The sequence below is a fragment of the Mus pahari genome, chromosome 20 (genome assembly GCF_900095145.1).
Source record: "Mus pahari chromosome 20, PAHARI_EIJ_v1.1, whole genome shotgun sequence".
NCBI lineage: Eukaryota > Metazoa > Chordata > Mammalia > Rodentia > Muridae > Mus > Mus pahari.
In genome coordinates, this window is record NC_034609.1 from 12,530,420 (window position 1) to 12,546,145 (window position 15,726).

A 15,726-nucleotide genomic window follows, 5' to 3' on the forward strand; every position below is an offset into this window, starting at 1 on the left:
TGCCAGGACTCGCGACCCAGAGGCCGCTGAGACCGCTCCGGAACCGAGGTGCGCGTGCAGCCGCGTGCAAACCCGGTCCTTGAGCGGAAGCCCGCCCTTCTCGTGCGCGCGCGGCGCGCGGCCGGGAGCCCTGGGGCCGCGCCCGGACCGAGGGGCGGAGCGGGCGGTCCGGAGCGGGGTGGGCGGCGCAAACCAGTCACTTTCCGCGGAGTCGGCAGTCGCCTCGTGTGCCTCGGCGGCGCTTGAGCGGCAACGGAGCCGTGCGGCGGCGCGCGCGTCCGAGGTGCCCGGAGGCCCAGGTACGTGCGACCCCAGCTAAGCTAGCGCGGGACGGTTGACCGGGCGGTTGCGGCCCCGCTGCCCGCAGCCTGCTGCGGCCTCTGTGACGCGCGGTGCGGCCTCGGGGCGCCCGCGGTCGGCTGGCGGCAGGGACGGGGCGGGGCGGAGCGGAGCGAGGGGCGGAGCCTTCAGAGGCCCCGCCCCGGGGCCGAGCTGCACGGACGCTACGGAGCAGGCGCGTCCCGCTGCTGCCGCCGCCGCCGCCGCCGCCGCCGCTGCCGCTTGCCCTTCTCGGGATCCGCCGCCGCCATTTGCACGGGAACCCCGGTGACAGGAGCTCGGCGGAGGGGCGGAGGGAGGGGGCAGGGCCTGCGAGCCCCGAGGGCGGGAGCGACGCCGCCGGCGCCGGCCAGGCTCCCTGCGCTACCGCGCCGCCCGCGGCGGAACCCGGGTGGCAGCGGCGGCGGCTGCCGAGGGCGGGCGTGCGCCTGAGGCGGCGGCGGCGGCCCTGCGGGCGGCCGGGAGGGGCGGGGGCAGCGGCTGCCGCCGTTTGATGGATCCGAGGATCGCCTGGTTCCAGCCAGAGCAGCTCGGACCGTCCAATAGTCTGTGGATGCAGATCTGGGAGACGACTCAGGGGCTGAGGAACCTCTACTTCAACCACCACTGTCACAGCAGCGGCGCGAGCAGCGCGAGCGGCAGCGGCCCCGGCAGCCCCGGCGGCACGGCCCCGGCCCCGGCCGGCATGTTCCGCTCGGGGGAGCGCCCACTGGGCGGCCTCGCCGTGCCCGCGGAGCAGCGGGACTTCCTGCCCCTGGAGACGACCAACAACAACAACAATCACCACCAGCCGGCGGCCTGGGCACGGCGGGCAGCGGCGGGCCCCTCGGCGTCGCCGGTCCCATCGGCGCCCTCGTCCCCGCGACCCGCGGCCGCACTCCCTGCCTCCGAGTCTGCCGACCCGGCCTCTGGCAGCAGCAACAAGAGGAAACGTGACAACAAGGCCAGCACCTACGGACTCAACTACAGCCTGCTGCAGCCCAGCGGAGGGCGCGCGGCCGGGAGTGGACGGGCGGACGGCGGCGGGGGCGTGTACAGCGGGACCCCGTGGAAGCGACGGAACTACAACCAAGGAGTCGTAGGGTGAGTGCTGGCGTCAGGGCCTGCGCCTTGGAGGGTCGGCACACCCGCACAGCGGGGAACACGCCCACAGGCGGGAGGGGGCGTGAGGGATGGGGGATGGGGAGACCTGGTGGGGCCTCCAGAGCATTGGTGGCCATTCATTCCTTCATAGCTTGATCAGTCTCGGTGAAGCTTTCTTTGGAATTTCTTTGGAAGAGGTTGAGCTGTCCCCTCCTTCTCTACCTTCTCACCTTCCAGATGCATTCTCGCTTGCTTGTCCTTCTCCTGGTTCTTTCTATGCTCTGGAGTTCAGCCTGCCCTCTGATCCCTTTCTGTCCTCCACACCTTGCTCCCCATCACCACACCCCAAGATGAAGCCCCTTAGCATTGGGCTAACTAACTTCCCGAGAACGTTTCTGCCTTAGCGTCTTTAGATGGTTAGGATCAGGATGTGCTCTTCTTGCCAAGAATAGAAACATCCAGAATGCTTCTTCCCCTCCCCCAGTCCACGACGAAAATCTCGTCAGCCCTGAAAGACATTGCCTGCTCTTGATCCTTTGGCCCATCTTTTATATTTACTTAAGGAAAAAAAAAAAAAACCCAGTGTTTGCCATGTCTGTAGTGAGCAGAAAACACTGAGTGACAGCTAGCTTGAAGTTGTCATAGATGGTGAGCTTTTCTGAGAACAGTTCTGCCCTGACAGAACTTTGCAGGAGTTCTCGGTCGGTTGGCGGCTTCTCACTGTGAGGTTGTCACTGTGGCAGAGGTAGCAGTGGTTTTCATTTAGGGGTGCTGGTGTTAGTGTGTGAATGTTGCACCACCAGTGACTTTGTGTTTAAAGTTCAGCTCTTACAAAATGGAATCTTACCTGAGCCCTAGTGAATTATGTACATAAGCTGGGAATGTTTCCAGCCTGGTTTCCCTTTGGGAAGAGCCCCTGTGTTGGCCGGATTAGGTTACTGAGTCTTTTCTTCTTTTTTTTCCCTTTCATAAACTTACGCTTTGGATCTTAGTGTGATGTGTGTGTGAGAAGTGTAGAATGTGGTTTGTGTAGCTCCAATATGGAAAACCAGCTTTGAAATTGTTTCTGGTTTTCAGGTACAGATCTGTAGTGAGGCCTCAGGAAATCAATTAGTAATCCTGGGTGAACTTTCTTAGATTCACCCATTCAGCTCTGCTCTGGTTTTGGCAAAGAGAGAGAGTTGTGTGTACCTTTTTGAAGGTCTGGTAAAATGAGTTGGTGGGTTCCATCTGCTGTAGTGGGCTGGTGTCTGCTCAGTACACTACTATTACAACTCCCACCTTTTATGGAAAAATGCAGTCATGTGGCTCAGGAGTGATGCTGGGGAATGCCTCATAGCTGCCCTCGTTTTCTAGAGGAGATCCTTCGTGGCTCAGGCATTTTTGCCCAGTTTCAAGGGCGCTCTCCATGGTCATCATCTTTCATTAAAGATTTGTGGTTCCTTCCTGTTGGCCTTTCCATGCCAAACATAAACCTTGGTTTAGTGGCAACAACTTAATGCTGAGGGTCTTGTCTTCCTAGAGTGAGCTCTGTTTAGGTAATCATTGTCAAATAATACCTGGAAGGGCCCTAGCTGCATTTCACTGGCGCCTCTGCTCTGTTTCTAGAAAAGATACGCTAAAACGCTATAAATCCAAAGTGCTGGCTGCCCCTTAATCCTGAAAAAGTTCCCACGCAGAAGCTTCGGATACTGCATTGCCCTCAGAAGGATCAGGGAAGAATGTTCACTTCCCTGAGGGATTACAGCTTAAAAACTGATTGTAAACTTGCTAAGCGGCTTATCACTCCATCAGACTCGTATTCTTTCTTTGAAGAAGACAGCAGCAGTTAGGAGTTGCCCTCCTAGTATGAGAGATGCAGTGAATGGTTCCTAAGGTTTGTTAAGAGAGGCTCTGGGTTTTCAGTGATTTATTTTCTTTCTTTCTTTCTTTCTTTCTTTCTTTCTTTCTTTCTTTCTTTCTTTCTTTTATATTTATTTATTTATTTAGATCTACGTGGTCCAGTTTCTTAGCTTTTAAGGGAGTTTAGCTGTTTTTAAAATTTTCATTTACTTATTTGTGTGTGTATGCATGTATTCGCATGCATGTGTGCACACATATGCCAAGGTAAGGGAGTGGAAGTAACAGGACAGCATATTGGGAGTTGGCATTCTTCTTCAGGGTCTTGTAGATTGAACTCAGCTCACCAGTGCTTGATGGCCATCTTGCCTAGTTTTGCAATTTTTTTGTTTTTGTTTTTGTTTTTGTTTTTTTGGTTTTTCCAGACAGGGTTTCTCTGTGTAGCCTCCTGGCTGTCCTGGAATGCACTCTGTAGACCAGGCTGGCCTTGAACTCAGAAATCTGCCTGCCCCTGCCTCCCAGGTGCTGGGATTAAAGGTGTGCACCACCACAGGTATTTAAACAGTAAGATTTCTGAGTGTACCTCAGTATGGTGCTATTCATTGTGTGACAAAACTTTCCCTGGGGAGACATAACATACATGTCTACTCACCTTAGATAGAGAACTCAAAACAGACCGAAGTGTGAATACCGTAAAAACCAAATCTGACTAACTTAAAGGGGGGTTACTTAAAGGAATATGAGTGAAAGGTTACTTAAAGGAGCCAGAAAGGAGTCAGAGACACCTGCATCACCTAAGCCTATCCAGCTCTCAAAGCTAGGGACCTGGAGCACATGGCACTAGCCTTTCTAGGTGCCTCAGTTGGTCTAAACCTCCTCCAGGGTTCTGCTGCTTCCAGGTAGCCAGCTGGTCCCGAGTTGTCACTGCAGTTGAGCTCTGCTCTTCTGAGTGGGTCTCCCAGCTTTGTTTGTTTACTTTTGCAGGGAGTGGCACAGTGAATCTGGTCAGTTTCAGGGACATCCAAGCTGTTTTGAGTTTTTTAAGGAGCTTTGTAGAATAAAGATTTTCAGTCTCAGAGAATACAGCACTGTTGAGAGGTCCAGCACTGTTTGGACAGTAAATATAGTGTGACTCTTAGCAGTATCTTCTGTGTCCTGGGGTTTAACTAGTGCCCTGCTGGTAGAGGAACAAATTCCAGTGCCTGCATTCTTGAGTGGATTCTCCAGGTAGGGACTCGGGACATGGCAGTAGAATTCTGTCCTTTATGTCTTGTCTCATGTCTCTTGGGCCTGTGGCTGACAAACTCCTGAGTGTTCATTAAGAGTTTGAAGCTGCTGGGCATGGTGGCGCACGCCTTTGATCCCAGCACTTGGGAGGCAGAGGCAGGCGAATTTCTTGAGTTCGAGGCCAAGAGTTTGAAGCTGACTCTTAAAGGTGCCCAAGCTCTGAGTCTTTGGTTTCTCCTAACATGCTTCATGTTCTTGCAAGTGCAAGATCCTGTTAACCCTCTTTATGTATGTATTCCCTTGTATTCACTGGGTAGACAGTCTCAGTAGCTCAGCACTTGGATGGTACCTTCGGTTTCATCTCTAGTAATGCCACAAAAGGGGAACAAGTGGGGAAAAGGAAGAGGAGGAGGAGGAGGAGGAGGAGGAGGGAGAAAGGAGGAAAGGAAGGGAGGGAGGGAGGGAGGGAGGAAGGAAGGAAGGAAGGAAGGAGAAGGAAACAAGTGTTTAGATTTCATTCTAAAGAGTTTTGTTTGTGTTTTTTTGTTGTTGTTGTTGTTGTTTTTGTTTTTGTTTTTTTGAGATAGGGTTTCTCTGTATAGCCCTGGCTGTCCTGGAACTCACTTTGTAAACCAGGCTGGCCTCGAACTCAGAAATCCGCCTGCCTCTGCCTACTGAGTGCTGGGATTAAAGGCGTGCACCACCACGCCCAGCCTTTTTTTTTTTTTTTTTTTTTTTTAATGAAATGACTCTGGATTTACTGTCTCTCAGCCTTTGCCCCCTGAAGCCATAAACCCAAGTCCAGAGAGGGTATTTGCATTGTCTGTTATTTATTTCAGAGTTTTCAACCCAGGGGCTTGTGTATGTTATAAAAGGACCTCTGACCAATGGGCTGTATTCTCTTCAGTTTTTTCCTTTTTTTACTATTTGAGACAGAGTCTCACTAAGTTACCCAGGCTGGTCTTGAACATACTCTGTAGCCCAGGTGGGTTTTGATACTATGATCTTCCTGGCTTAGTCTCCTGAATGGCAGGGATGACACCTGAGCCACCAGGCCCAACTCCCCTTTATTTATCTATCTATCTATCTATCTATCTATCTATCTATCTATTTATTTATTTAGACAGCTGTTTTCATGTACCCTTTTGCTAGGGCTGGCTGTGTTGCAGGATGCTGTCCGCCATCACTTCCTTGTCCATGGAAATGAGCCAGATGCCCTTTTTTTTTTTAGAGGTTTAGTGGTATTTGTGGTAGAGAAGGAAGGATACATAGAGCTACAAGCACGGGAACTTAGTGGTTCGGAGCCCTCACTCCTGACCTAGTATTGAGAAACTTCTGTGAAGGTGCCTTATTCTTTCCGACCTCCTGAGAATGAGACACTGTGGCTGTCCTGAGAGGTCTTTGTAGTTTGTCAAGGCTAAATGACTTTAACAATAGAGATATCAAAGAGACTTGGGAAATAGCCTCACTTTTGGATATTTGGGTTGCTCTGAGAAGTGGACCTGAGCTCCCATAGTGTGCTAGAGAGTGAAGCTACACCCCAGCCCCCCCCCAAAAAAAAAAAACAAAAAAAACCACACACACACAAGTTTAAGGAGTCTGGTTTTTGAGCTAAGGAGGTAAGAATGAGTGGAAGGAAGGGTGGGTTAGGAAAGGATCCTGGCTGAGTGGTGGGCTTAGTGACTACAGAGTTTTGAAGGTCAGGGGCTAAGGGGCTGTGCTCTCCTGCAGTGGGGCCGCCCATTCTCCATTCTAGTGCTCAGAGTTCACCGTCAGTGCTGGTGGCTTTCTTTAGCGCTGCTGTTGTGAAGTGATTCTTTAGCCTCACCTTGGGTTTGCTGGCCCTGCTGGACACCTGAGCAGCCCGGCAGATGAGCACAGGTTGGTAGGAAAGAAGTTAGAAGACTTTACCTCTGCCTTTGGTGCTCAGTTTAATTTCTGTGTGTTTGAACATGCAGCCTACTGTAATTCTTCACACTCTTTTGTTTTACTGATTGAGATACTGAAATGAAGACATCATATTGTGGATTCTGTGCTACCTGTAAATTAATAGTTGAGAATTGCTGAATTAATTCCAACTGAGTTTCGTTCCTTCTCATGTGAGAGTTTGACTGGTGGGTGCGTGGTGTTTATTTGGAGTCATTGGCACAGGTAGGCCTTTACAACCCCTGTTCTGGCTCTAGCTGTTGAGATGCAAAAGGAAGCAGCACCCAGAGCATTTTAGAATCTGCCCTGTGCTTACACAGGAGATTAGGGCACCAGAAGGAAGAGAGGAAGGAAAGGATGTGAGACGGTGAGGGAGAGGTTAGGGTGGCCCTCATCTCAGCTGCTTTCAGGAAACAGCTACCTGCCCTAGTGTTGGGCCCAGAAAGGCTCTTGGAAGGAATGTTACGGGTTTCTTGGTGGCACTGGACTGGGCAGATGGCTGTCTTCCTTGATGAGGTCTTTTTTTTTTTTTTTTTTTTGGTTTTCTGAGACAGGGTTTCTCTGTGTAGCCCTGGCTGTCCTGGAACTCATTCTGTAGACCAGGCTGGTCTGGACTCAGAAATCCGCCAGCCTTTGCTTCCCAAGTGCTGGGGTTAAAGGTGTGCACCACCACGCCTGGTTCCTTGAAGATGGCTTTAAGCTAGGCTTTTTATTGACTTATAATCACCTTTAAATTCTGAGAAATTTCTTGATGATATAAATAAGACTTGAATACTAAGAACTTTGGGCCTAAAAATTTGTATGTGGTGCTGTTTATGGTGTCTATTGCCCAGAGATTGCACAAGTATTTAATGACAAAACATAGGAATTCTAGCTTAGGCCCTTCCTGAAATAGTGGTTTTTTTTTTTTTTTGAGACAGGGTTTCTCTGTGTAGCCCTGGCTGTCCTGGAACTCAGTTTGTAGACCAGGCCGGCCTCGAACTCAAAAATCCGCCTGCCTCTGCCTCCCGAGTGCTGGGATTAAAGGCGTGCGCCACCATAGTGGTTTGTAATTAGTGCAGAAGTGGTTGCTTTCCTATCAGCTTAGTAAGTAGAAGTGCTCATGAAAATAGAAACCAGTATTACCACATTACAAAAACAACAACAACAAAAAACTGTTGTACTTGTTACATTAAATAACCTCTTCATATGTAGTTATGTTTCTTCTTTCTTTTGAGATAACCGATGGGTTAGTAGGAAGTTACAGAAATTAGAGTGATTGATCATCGTAGTATTATTTGCTTGGTTTCACTGTAGTAACATCTCAATTACTAGTTTAATTCAGAACCAGGCAACTAATATTTTCATAATTTGTAGCATTTCGTATTTTGCCAGTTTCACATGTGTGTTGAGTACAGTTTTATGACATAAATTCATACACACCACCACAATGAAGATACAGAACTAGGTTAGTTCATCTTGGATACTCATTATGTTTCCCTCGTGGGGAAACACACACACACACACACACACACACACACACACACACAGAGATACAACTATTCTATGGACTTGGAGCTCTCTCTGATGTCCTTAGTCAGACACGCCCTTCTTGTCACTAGCCCTTAACAAGCACTGGTCTGTCCTCCTCTCTGTGACTTTGCCCTTTTGAGAGTGTGATGTAAATGGGATCCTGTCTTCTGTAACTTTGGCTGCTTTCCTGTCACTGAAATTTCTCTGCGAGTCATTCAGCTTGTCCTGTGTGCGAGTCGTTCAGCTTGTCCTATGTGCCAGCAGTTGTTCTGTTACCCAGTAGTGTCCCATTGTATGGAGGCACTAGCTGAAGATTATTCCCGAAGAGTGCTTTCCAGTTTTTGACTGTTACAAATAAAGCTGCTATAAACATTTATGTACATATTTTTACGTGAACATAAGGCTTCATTTTGGGGGAATAAATGCCCCAAAGCGCCATATGGTAAGTACATGTTTAGTTTAAAGAAGCCGCTAAGCAGTTTTTATACTTCCTTCTTTTGTGTGTGTACATGTGGTGTAATCACATGCATTTGCAGGTCAGAGGTTCACTAAGTCTTCCTTTTTGCTCTCCACTAATTTATGAAACAGGATTTCTCTGAACCTGGAGTTCACTGGTTTGGTTAGACTGATTGGCCATTTGACCCCCAGGATCCACCTTGTCTTCGGGAGCTTCAGATCTAAACTCAGGTCCTCTTGCTTGCATACCAATCACTGTATTCACTCAGACATCTCCCTAGACGCCTTCCACTTTCTACACTTGATTTTAGGAGACTGAGAAAACATTTTCTACAGTGGCTGCATCATGCCAAGTACCTGTATGAGGGGTCCAGAATCTCTCTCTCTAGTACTTGCCATGGCAGCTCCTGTGCTGTGGTCATACCAGACTTCTTGGAATAACCCTGCCTAATAAGTCATGCCTTTACTTTCCATCTCAATCATATCTGGGATTGCAGCTCGGTGGTAGAACCTTTTTTTTTTTTTTTAAATCCTATATGCACAAAGCCCCTGTTTTCTATCCTTGTATTGAAAAAAAAATCTGAATTCCCAAGGCTTATGTTTTTTGGGGGAAAGGAGGTGTGTTCTTGAAATACTTCTCTTTCTCCCCTCAGTGGTATCTTACTATGTTTTTCTACCAGAGTGGTCTTGAACTAGGGCTGGTGGTCTCTCCACTCCAGATTCCTGACTAGCTGGAACTTCATTTGTACACCACAATACTACCCTTAGTGACTGTGGTTTCTGTTTTGTTTTGTAATAAATAAATGTAATAGCAAGAGAAAGAAAAAAAAATTAAGTAAATAAAGTCTCACTATGTAGCTCACTATGTCTTGAACACTGGCAGTCCCCCTGCCTCGGCATCCTGAATGTTGGAGGACTTGGCAGTGATGGCTACCGTGCCTGCCTGTAGTCGTTGAGTGGAATGAAACATCCACTGTTTGTCTTCCAATTGTCCTATAATAACCTCTTAAAAACAGCTTGTTCAAAGCATGATCCTAATATGGTTCTTTCCCTGCTATTTAAATCTTTTAATCTATAGGTTTCTCTGCCATCTGTTTCCCTCTCTATTTATTGAAGAAATTAGGTTACTTTTTTTCTTTGTTTAGTTGAGATTTTTGGATGTGGTGTGTGTGTGTGTGTGTGTGTGTGTGTATTTATGTGTTTAGACATGTGTGCCTGTGTGTGCACATGCAGAAACCGGAGAGGACATGTGAGGTGGTGCCCTGTACTTTTGCTTTGCATTTAATCCCTTTGAGATAAGGCTCTCTCTGTGTTTTTTGTTAGTCTGGCTGGCTGACAAACTCTGGGATCTGTCTGTCCCATGTGGCTTTCGCATATGTGCTAGAGGTCTGAATTCAGATTCTCATGCTTAGGTAGTAACTGAGCCATCTCCTCAGCTCTCTGTAAACTACCCTGTTCTCTCCTTTCTTGAATCATGTCTCCATTACATTACTGTACTTTGTCTCTTTGGTTAGATATTAAATTCATAATTGGAACTAGAGACTTCTGATTTCTTTCCATGAATACTTTTACCAATGGATTATACATGTTTTTAGAAGGAAAATAGCCAGAGGGATGGCTCAGTGGTTAAGAGCATTGGTTGCTCTTCTAAAGACCTAGGTACAATTCCCAGTACCCACATGGTTCATAATTGGTGGTAACTCCAGTCCCAGTGGGGATCCAACAGTAGCTGAGTGTGGTGGTATGTGCCTTAGATCCACTGTGGATGGAGGCAGGCAGTGGATCTCTCTGAGTTCAAGGCCAGTCTGGTTTATACATGTCCTGATTTCAGGATAGCTAGGGCTATGTTGAGAGACCCTATCTCAATAAACAACAACAACCACTTACAGGCCAAATCTGAATAGCCTTTGTGATGTAGGTAGCCATTAATGATGTTTGCCTGATGGTATTAATGCACTAGGATTGTAACCTCATGTTCCGCTTGGATCCTTCCCCTTGTTAACTGGTACTTCTAAGAGGAGGTCTCCTTCCTTGGCTCCCTCTCTGGTCATGATGACTCAGTTGTCTCTCTGTTGGAGTAGAGCTTGAGTGAGGATTGGGGTAGGAAGACTTCAGGCCCGAGGAGAAGTAAGGGCCACCATGGAAAGGGGAAATGGGCTTTGGGTAGCTTGGGGTGTGTACACTCGTGTGCATGCATCTGCGTGCATACGTGGGTGCATGCGTGTGTGTGTGTGTGTGTGTGTGTGTGTGTGTGTGTGTGTGTGTGTGTGAAAAGAAAAGGAAGTTCTCACAACTGTACTAGGCCTTTGGTCTCTGGTTACAAATTGCATGAGAGCCCTTTGCCCATTGCCACCCCGTCTTGGCTTTTGATCTGTGGCAGCCAAGGGGAGCCATATGAGATCTGTGACCTGTTAGCCTCTGCTCAGGAGACAAAGTTCATACAGCCGTAATTGAGTATTCAGGAACAGTATTTTTTTGTTTTTGTTTTGTTTTTCCTTTCAAATTAGCTTTAGATTATTTTTCCTTGTCTGTGCTAATGTTTTTTAATATTGGAGCCAATCATTCTTGTTTTCAGGCTGATAGATGTAAGGATGTGAGGTGACCCCTTCCCCTCAGACACTTTAAAGGACACTCCTTGCCAGGCGGTGGTGGCGCACACCTTTAATCCCAGCACTTGGGAGGCAGAGGCAGGCGGACTTCTGAATTTGAGACCAGCCTGGTCTACAAAGTGAGTTCCAGGACAGCCAGGGCTATACAGAGAAACCCTGTCTCGAAAAAGCAAAAAAAAAGCACTACTTATAACAGTAGAGCAAGATCATTGAGGGCATGGTGGCCTGCTGTCTGAGGACTCTGGCCCCTAGCCCTAGGTCAGCTTTAGCTTCCTCAGGAGTTCTATTGGGAGGCAGCAGTCAGTCATGGGTAAGATGGTTGTCACACACTCTAACAGTCTAAATAAAGAGGTTCTCAAGCTGGGCAGTGGTGGCGCACGCCTTTAATCCCAGCACTTGGGAGGTAGAGGCAGGCGGATTTCTGAGTTCGAGGCCAGCCTGGTCTACAGAGTGAGTTCCAGAACAGCCAGGGCTATACAGAGAGACCCTGTCTGGAAAAAACCAACAACAACAACAACAACAAAAACCATAAGAAACAGTTCAAGACCAGCCTGGTCATTCAAACTGCTTGAGACCGTGTTTNATTCATAACAGTAGCAAAATTATGAAGTAGCAACTAAAATAATTTTATCTTTGGGGCTCACCGCTACATGAGTATTGCACTATTAGGGAGTTGAGAACCACTGGTCTAGAGGGGGAAAACCATTTACCATTGATTTTCTCCATGAAACTGCCAAAATCAACCCTAAGACTTTTTTGGGCTCCTGGCATTTCTGCCCTTAGATCAAAATCTTGAAATGTTCTGAGTCTGAAAATACAAAATAAAGTAAAACCTGACTATATCCCACTAAATTTTCTGTAATAGAGTTCCCATGGCTTTAGATGAAGGAAGAAATTACATTCTTAGTGGTGTTCTAGCCATTCAAGAGTCCCTAAGGGGGAAAGAAGCCACTCCACTGCTCATCTGGACCACTTTCTTCCTTATGTGCACAAGAGTGCTATTGAGTCTGAGAGATGGTTCAGTGAGTGTCTTGGTCACTGTTCTATTGTTGTGAAGAGTTACCATGATCAAGGCAACTCCTATGAAGGAAAGCATTTAATTGGAGCTGGCTTACAGTTTCAGGAATCAATACATTTCCATCATGGTGGGAAACATGGCAGCAGGCAGGCATGGTGCTGGAGAGGTAGCTAAGAACTACATTGTCATCTGGAGAAGGAGATACACTTCTTCCAACAAGGCCACACCTACTTCAACAAGGTTATACCGACTAATCCTACTAAACAGTTCTACTTTCTGGTAATCAGACATTCAAATATATGAACCCAGAGGGTTGTATATTGGTTGTATCTTTGCAAAAATATTTCCTTGAGAACCTGTGTTCTGTGGAAAATCTGAAGCTGACTGGCTCTGCATAAAAAGAAAAAATAAATTGTACAGGGTCTTATTCAGGTGTCTTATTCAAAACACCACAGTTGGTACTCAAAAGCCTAATAACCTGAGTTTCTTTTTTTTCTTTTTTTCTTTTCTTTTTTTTTTATAACCTGAGTTTCATCAGTGACCTTCATTTGCATAACATGGCACAACTTCTCCCCCACACAATATACATACATCTATACATAAGAAAAAAAAGTGCTGCAGGGCAGAGATGCACTTAAGTGTGTTAAAAGTCAGTATTCAAAAGCCAGATATAGTAGTATACACCTCTAATACTTGCACCCAGGAGGTAGAGGCAGGAAGATCTCTGAGTTTGAGGCCAGGCTGGTCTATGTGGTGAGTTCCAGAACAGCCAGGGGTGCATAGAAAATCTCTGTAAAGAGAAGAGAAGAGAAGAGAAGAGAAGAGAAGAGAAGAGGAGAGGAGAGGAGAGGAGAGGAGAGGAGGGGAGGGGAGGCGGATTTCTGAGTTCGAGGCCAGCCTGGTCTACAGAGTGAGTTCCAGAACAGCCAGGGCTATACAGAGAGACCCTGTCTGGAAAAAACCAAAAAAAGAAAAAAGAAAAAAAAAGTTCTCTTCCTTTTTCTGTGTCCTCCTCAAGGTATATGTACCTCATTGAGTTTTGACAAGCAGTTTAGGTTTATGGAAAAGTGAGTGGGCAGTTCAGTTTCCATGTGTCCTCTGCGTCTAGTTTTCCCATTCCTAAGGTCTTGAGTATGGTGATGAACTTGATGGACCTGGTGCCATTAAGTAGTCAAGTTTGACAGTAGGATTCACTCTTGGTGTTACAGATCCTGGGGCTCAGGAAATAAGTGACAAGATGGTTCTGTTGACTACCCAATTCTCTTTTATCCACCTAGTCATTCCCCTCCTTTTCTTCTTGAACACCTAGCAAACACCTGTCCTTTCTTTGTCTCTTCCGTTTGCCATACCCTGGGCTATATTCTAAGTCACCATCGTTAAGTTTTTCCTGTTCCCTTTCACTTGGCAGCCTGCTTTTGAGATCTTTTATGTATTTTCCTGGGTTGGTTTTGCTGATTTATGTAGTGCTAAGTAATACTTCATGGTATAGATATGCCAGTCTGTTTATCCACTCACCTACTAGAGAATAGTGTTGCTTTCCAGTTTGGCAAGTTGTGCACAAAGCTGCTGTAAACATCCACTTGTAAGTTTTTGTGTGGCCATACTTCTAGCACCTTTGAATAAACACCAGGGAACATAATTGCTGCATTGTATGGTAAGAATATGTTTGGTTTTTAAAAATACTGCCAAGAGGGTCTTCCAAAGTGGCTGTGCATTCATAAAACAGAAAATGGGGTTTCTTGTTATTTCATTTCTTCCCCTGGGTTATTGTTTTGGCTTTTTGCCATTCTAGTAGATGAATAGTGATAGCAATTTAATTTGTGGTTCTGATTTTCTTCATGTGCTGGAAGTATCTGAATGAATCAGTGTTGAACGTTGGGGTCCTATAAAAGATAACTAGACAAATCAGCCAGGAGTGGGGCGGCTGAGACAGGAAGGTGGTGCATTCAAAGCTAGTCTGGGCTTCATGGCAAGACGCTGCCTTTTAGGGCTTTTCTAGTGGCCAAACCTAGGATCTCATACATGTTTGGCGTGCACACTTGTCACTGAGATACATCCGAGCCCAAGGCCTTGTCTCAAGAGAAGTAAATTAGTAATAGATGCTAAGTTATGAGAGCTCTGCCCTCATGACTAGATTGATATTATTCTTGTTCTTTTTTCCCCCTTTCTCCATTTTCATGTGTATTATATGCATGCATATGTATGTGTGCCTATGACGTGTGTGTGCATGCACATGTATACACATGTATATGGAGGCCTGAGGCTGATGTGGAGACTCATCCTCAGTCGCTCTTCCTTTATTGGTGCAAGATCTCTCATTCAAGCCCTTAGCTTGCTGATGTGCCTATGTATCACTAGCCAGCTTGCTTGGGGGATCTCTTGCCTCTGGCGTCTCTGTAATTTTAGGCTGGCCACTATGTCCATCTGGCATTTACATGGCTTCTGAGGATCTGAAATTTGGTCCTTACAATTGTGGGGCAAGCACTTAACCACTGAACCATCTCCTTAGCTTCCTTCCTTCCTTCCTTTCTTCCTTCCTTCCTTCCTTCCTTCCTTCCTTCCTTCCTTCTTCCTTTTTTAAAAAGATTTATTTATTATATGTCAGTACACCGTAGCTGTCTTTAGATACTCCAGAAGAAGGTGTCAGATCTCATTACATATGGTTGTGAGCCACCATGTGGGTGCTGGGATTTGAAATCAGGACCTTCAGAAGAGCAGTCAATGCTCTTAACTGCTGAGCCATCTCTCTAGCCCCCCTTCCTTCCTTTTTAAAGAATTATTTGTATATTATGTGAGTATACTGTTGCTGTCTTCAGACACACTGGAAGAGGGCATCAGATCCTATTACAGGTGGTTGTGAGCCACCATGTGGTTGCTGGGAGTTGAACTCAGGACCTCTAGAAGAGCAGTCAGTGCTGTTAAACCACGGAGGCATTTTCCAGTCCTCCTCTTTAGTTTTCCTCCATTGCTGCCTTGAGAGTGGGTTTGTTGACATTTCTCTTTCATATGCTTTCCACCATGTCGGGCCTGTCATGCTTGAGCAGAAAGGCTCACAGGCGAGGCATAGTTATTTTCTTCCTTGTTTTTCCCCTTTGGTGAATTACCTGTTTTTTTGCGGTGCAACCCAGGCTGGCCTTGAACTTGAGCTCTGCTTCAGCTTGTCTAGCGCTGGGGTTACAGACATGTGCTAAGTCATCTTTATCCTTCCAGCTGCTAGAGCTATGGGCCAGATAAAGGTTTGTGGATTATAAGTTACCTGGTCTGATAAAGTCTATTGTAGTTGTATAAACACAGACAAAGAATACCAGTGTAGCAAAAAGCTACACCTCCACCCCCATACAATTACTAAGGTACCTGTTCTGATATTTTGCCCATTATTTATTTGGGATGTTTTTCTTATTGTTGAAATTTAAGAATTCTTGGTATGTTTTGGAATCTGCCCTATCAGATAAGGATTTGCAGATACTTGCAGTCCTGGCTTACATTATCCCATCCCCCCTGCCCTCCCTGAAAAGTTTAATTTCAGAGTAGTTAAATAATTATAATCTTTCAGAGTTTGCGCTTTTGGTATTATGTCTAAAGTATCATCTCCAAAACCAAGAACACCTACCCTTTTTCTTATTATTTAGCAGTTGCTCCATTTATTGATTGTTTAGAGACAAGTCTTGCTATTTAGCCCAGGATAGTCCAGATTAGCCTTAGAGCCACAATCTTATC

General features: G+C 46.6%; 1 protein-coding gene across 3 annotated transcripts in view; it reads left to right on the forward strand.

Moving 5' to 3' along the window:
• Positions 1–204: 204 nt before the first annotated feature.
• The window catches only part of Tent4b (terminal nucleotidyltransferase 4B), a 60,884-nt gene continuing 45,362 nt past the window's right edge, over positions 205–15,726 (forward strand). For 2 of the 3 annotated variants that reach the window (XM_021220286.2, XM_021220290.2), the window contains exon 1: positions 806–1,422. In XM_021220286.2, coding sequence (XP_021075945.1) covers positions 833–1,422 — 590 coding nt within the window. In that variant the 5' untranslated portion in view covers positions 806–832. Of the gene's footprint in view, positions 300–805; positions 1,423–15,726 lie in introns of those variants that run through there. The other variant, XM_021220287.1, reaches the window with a different exon arrangement.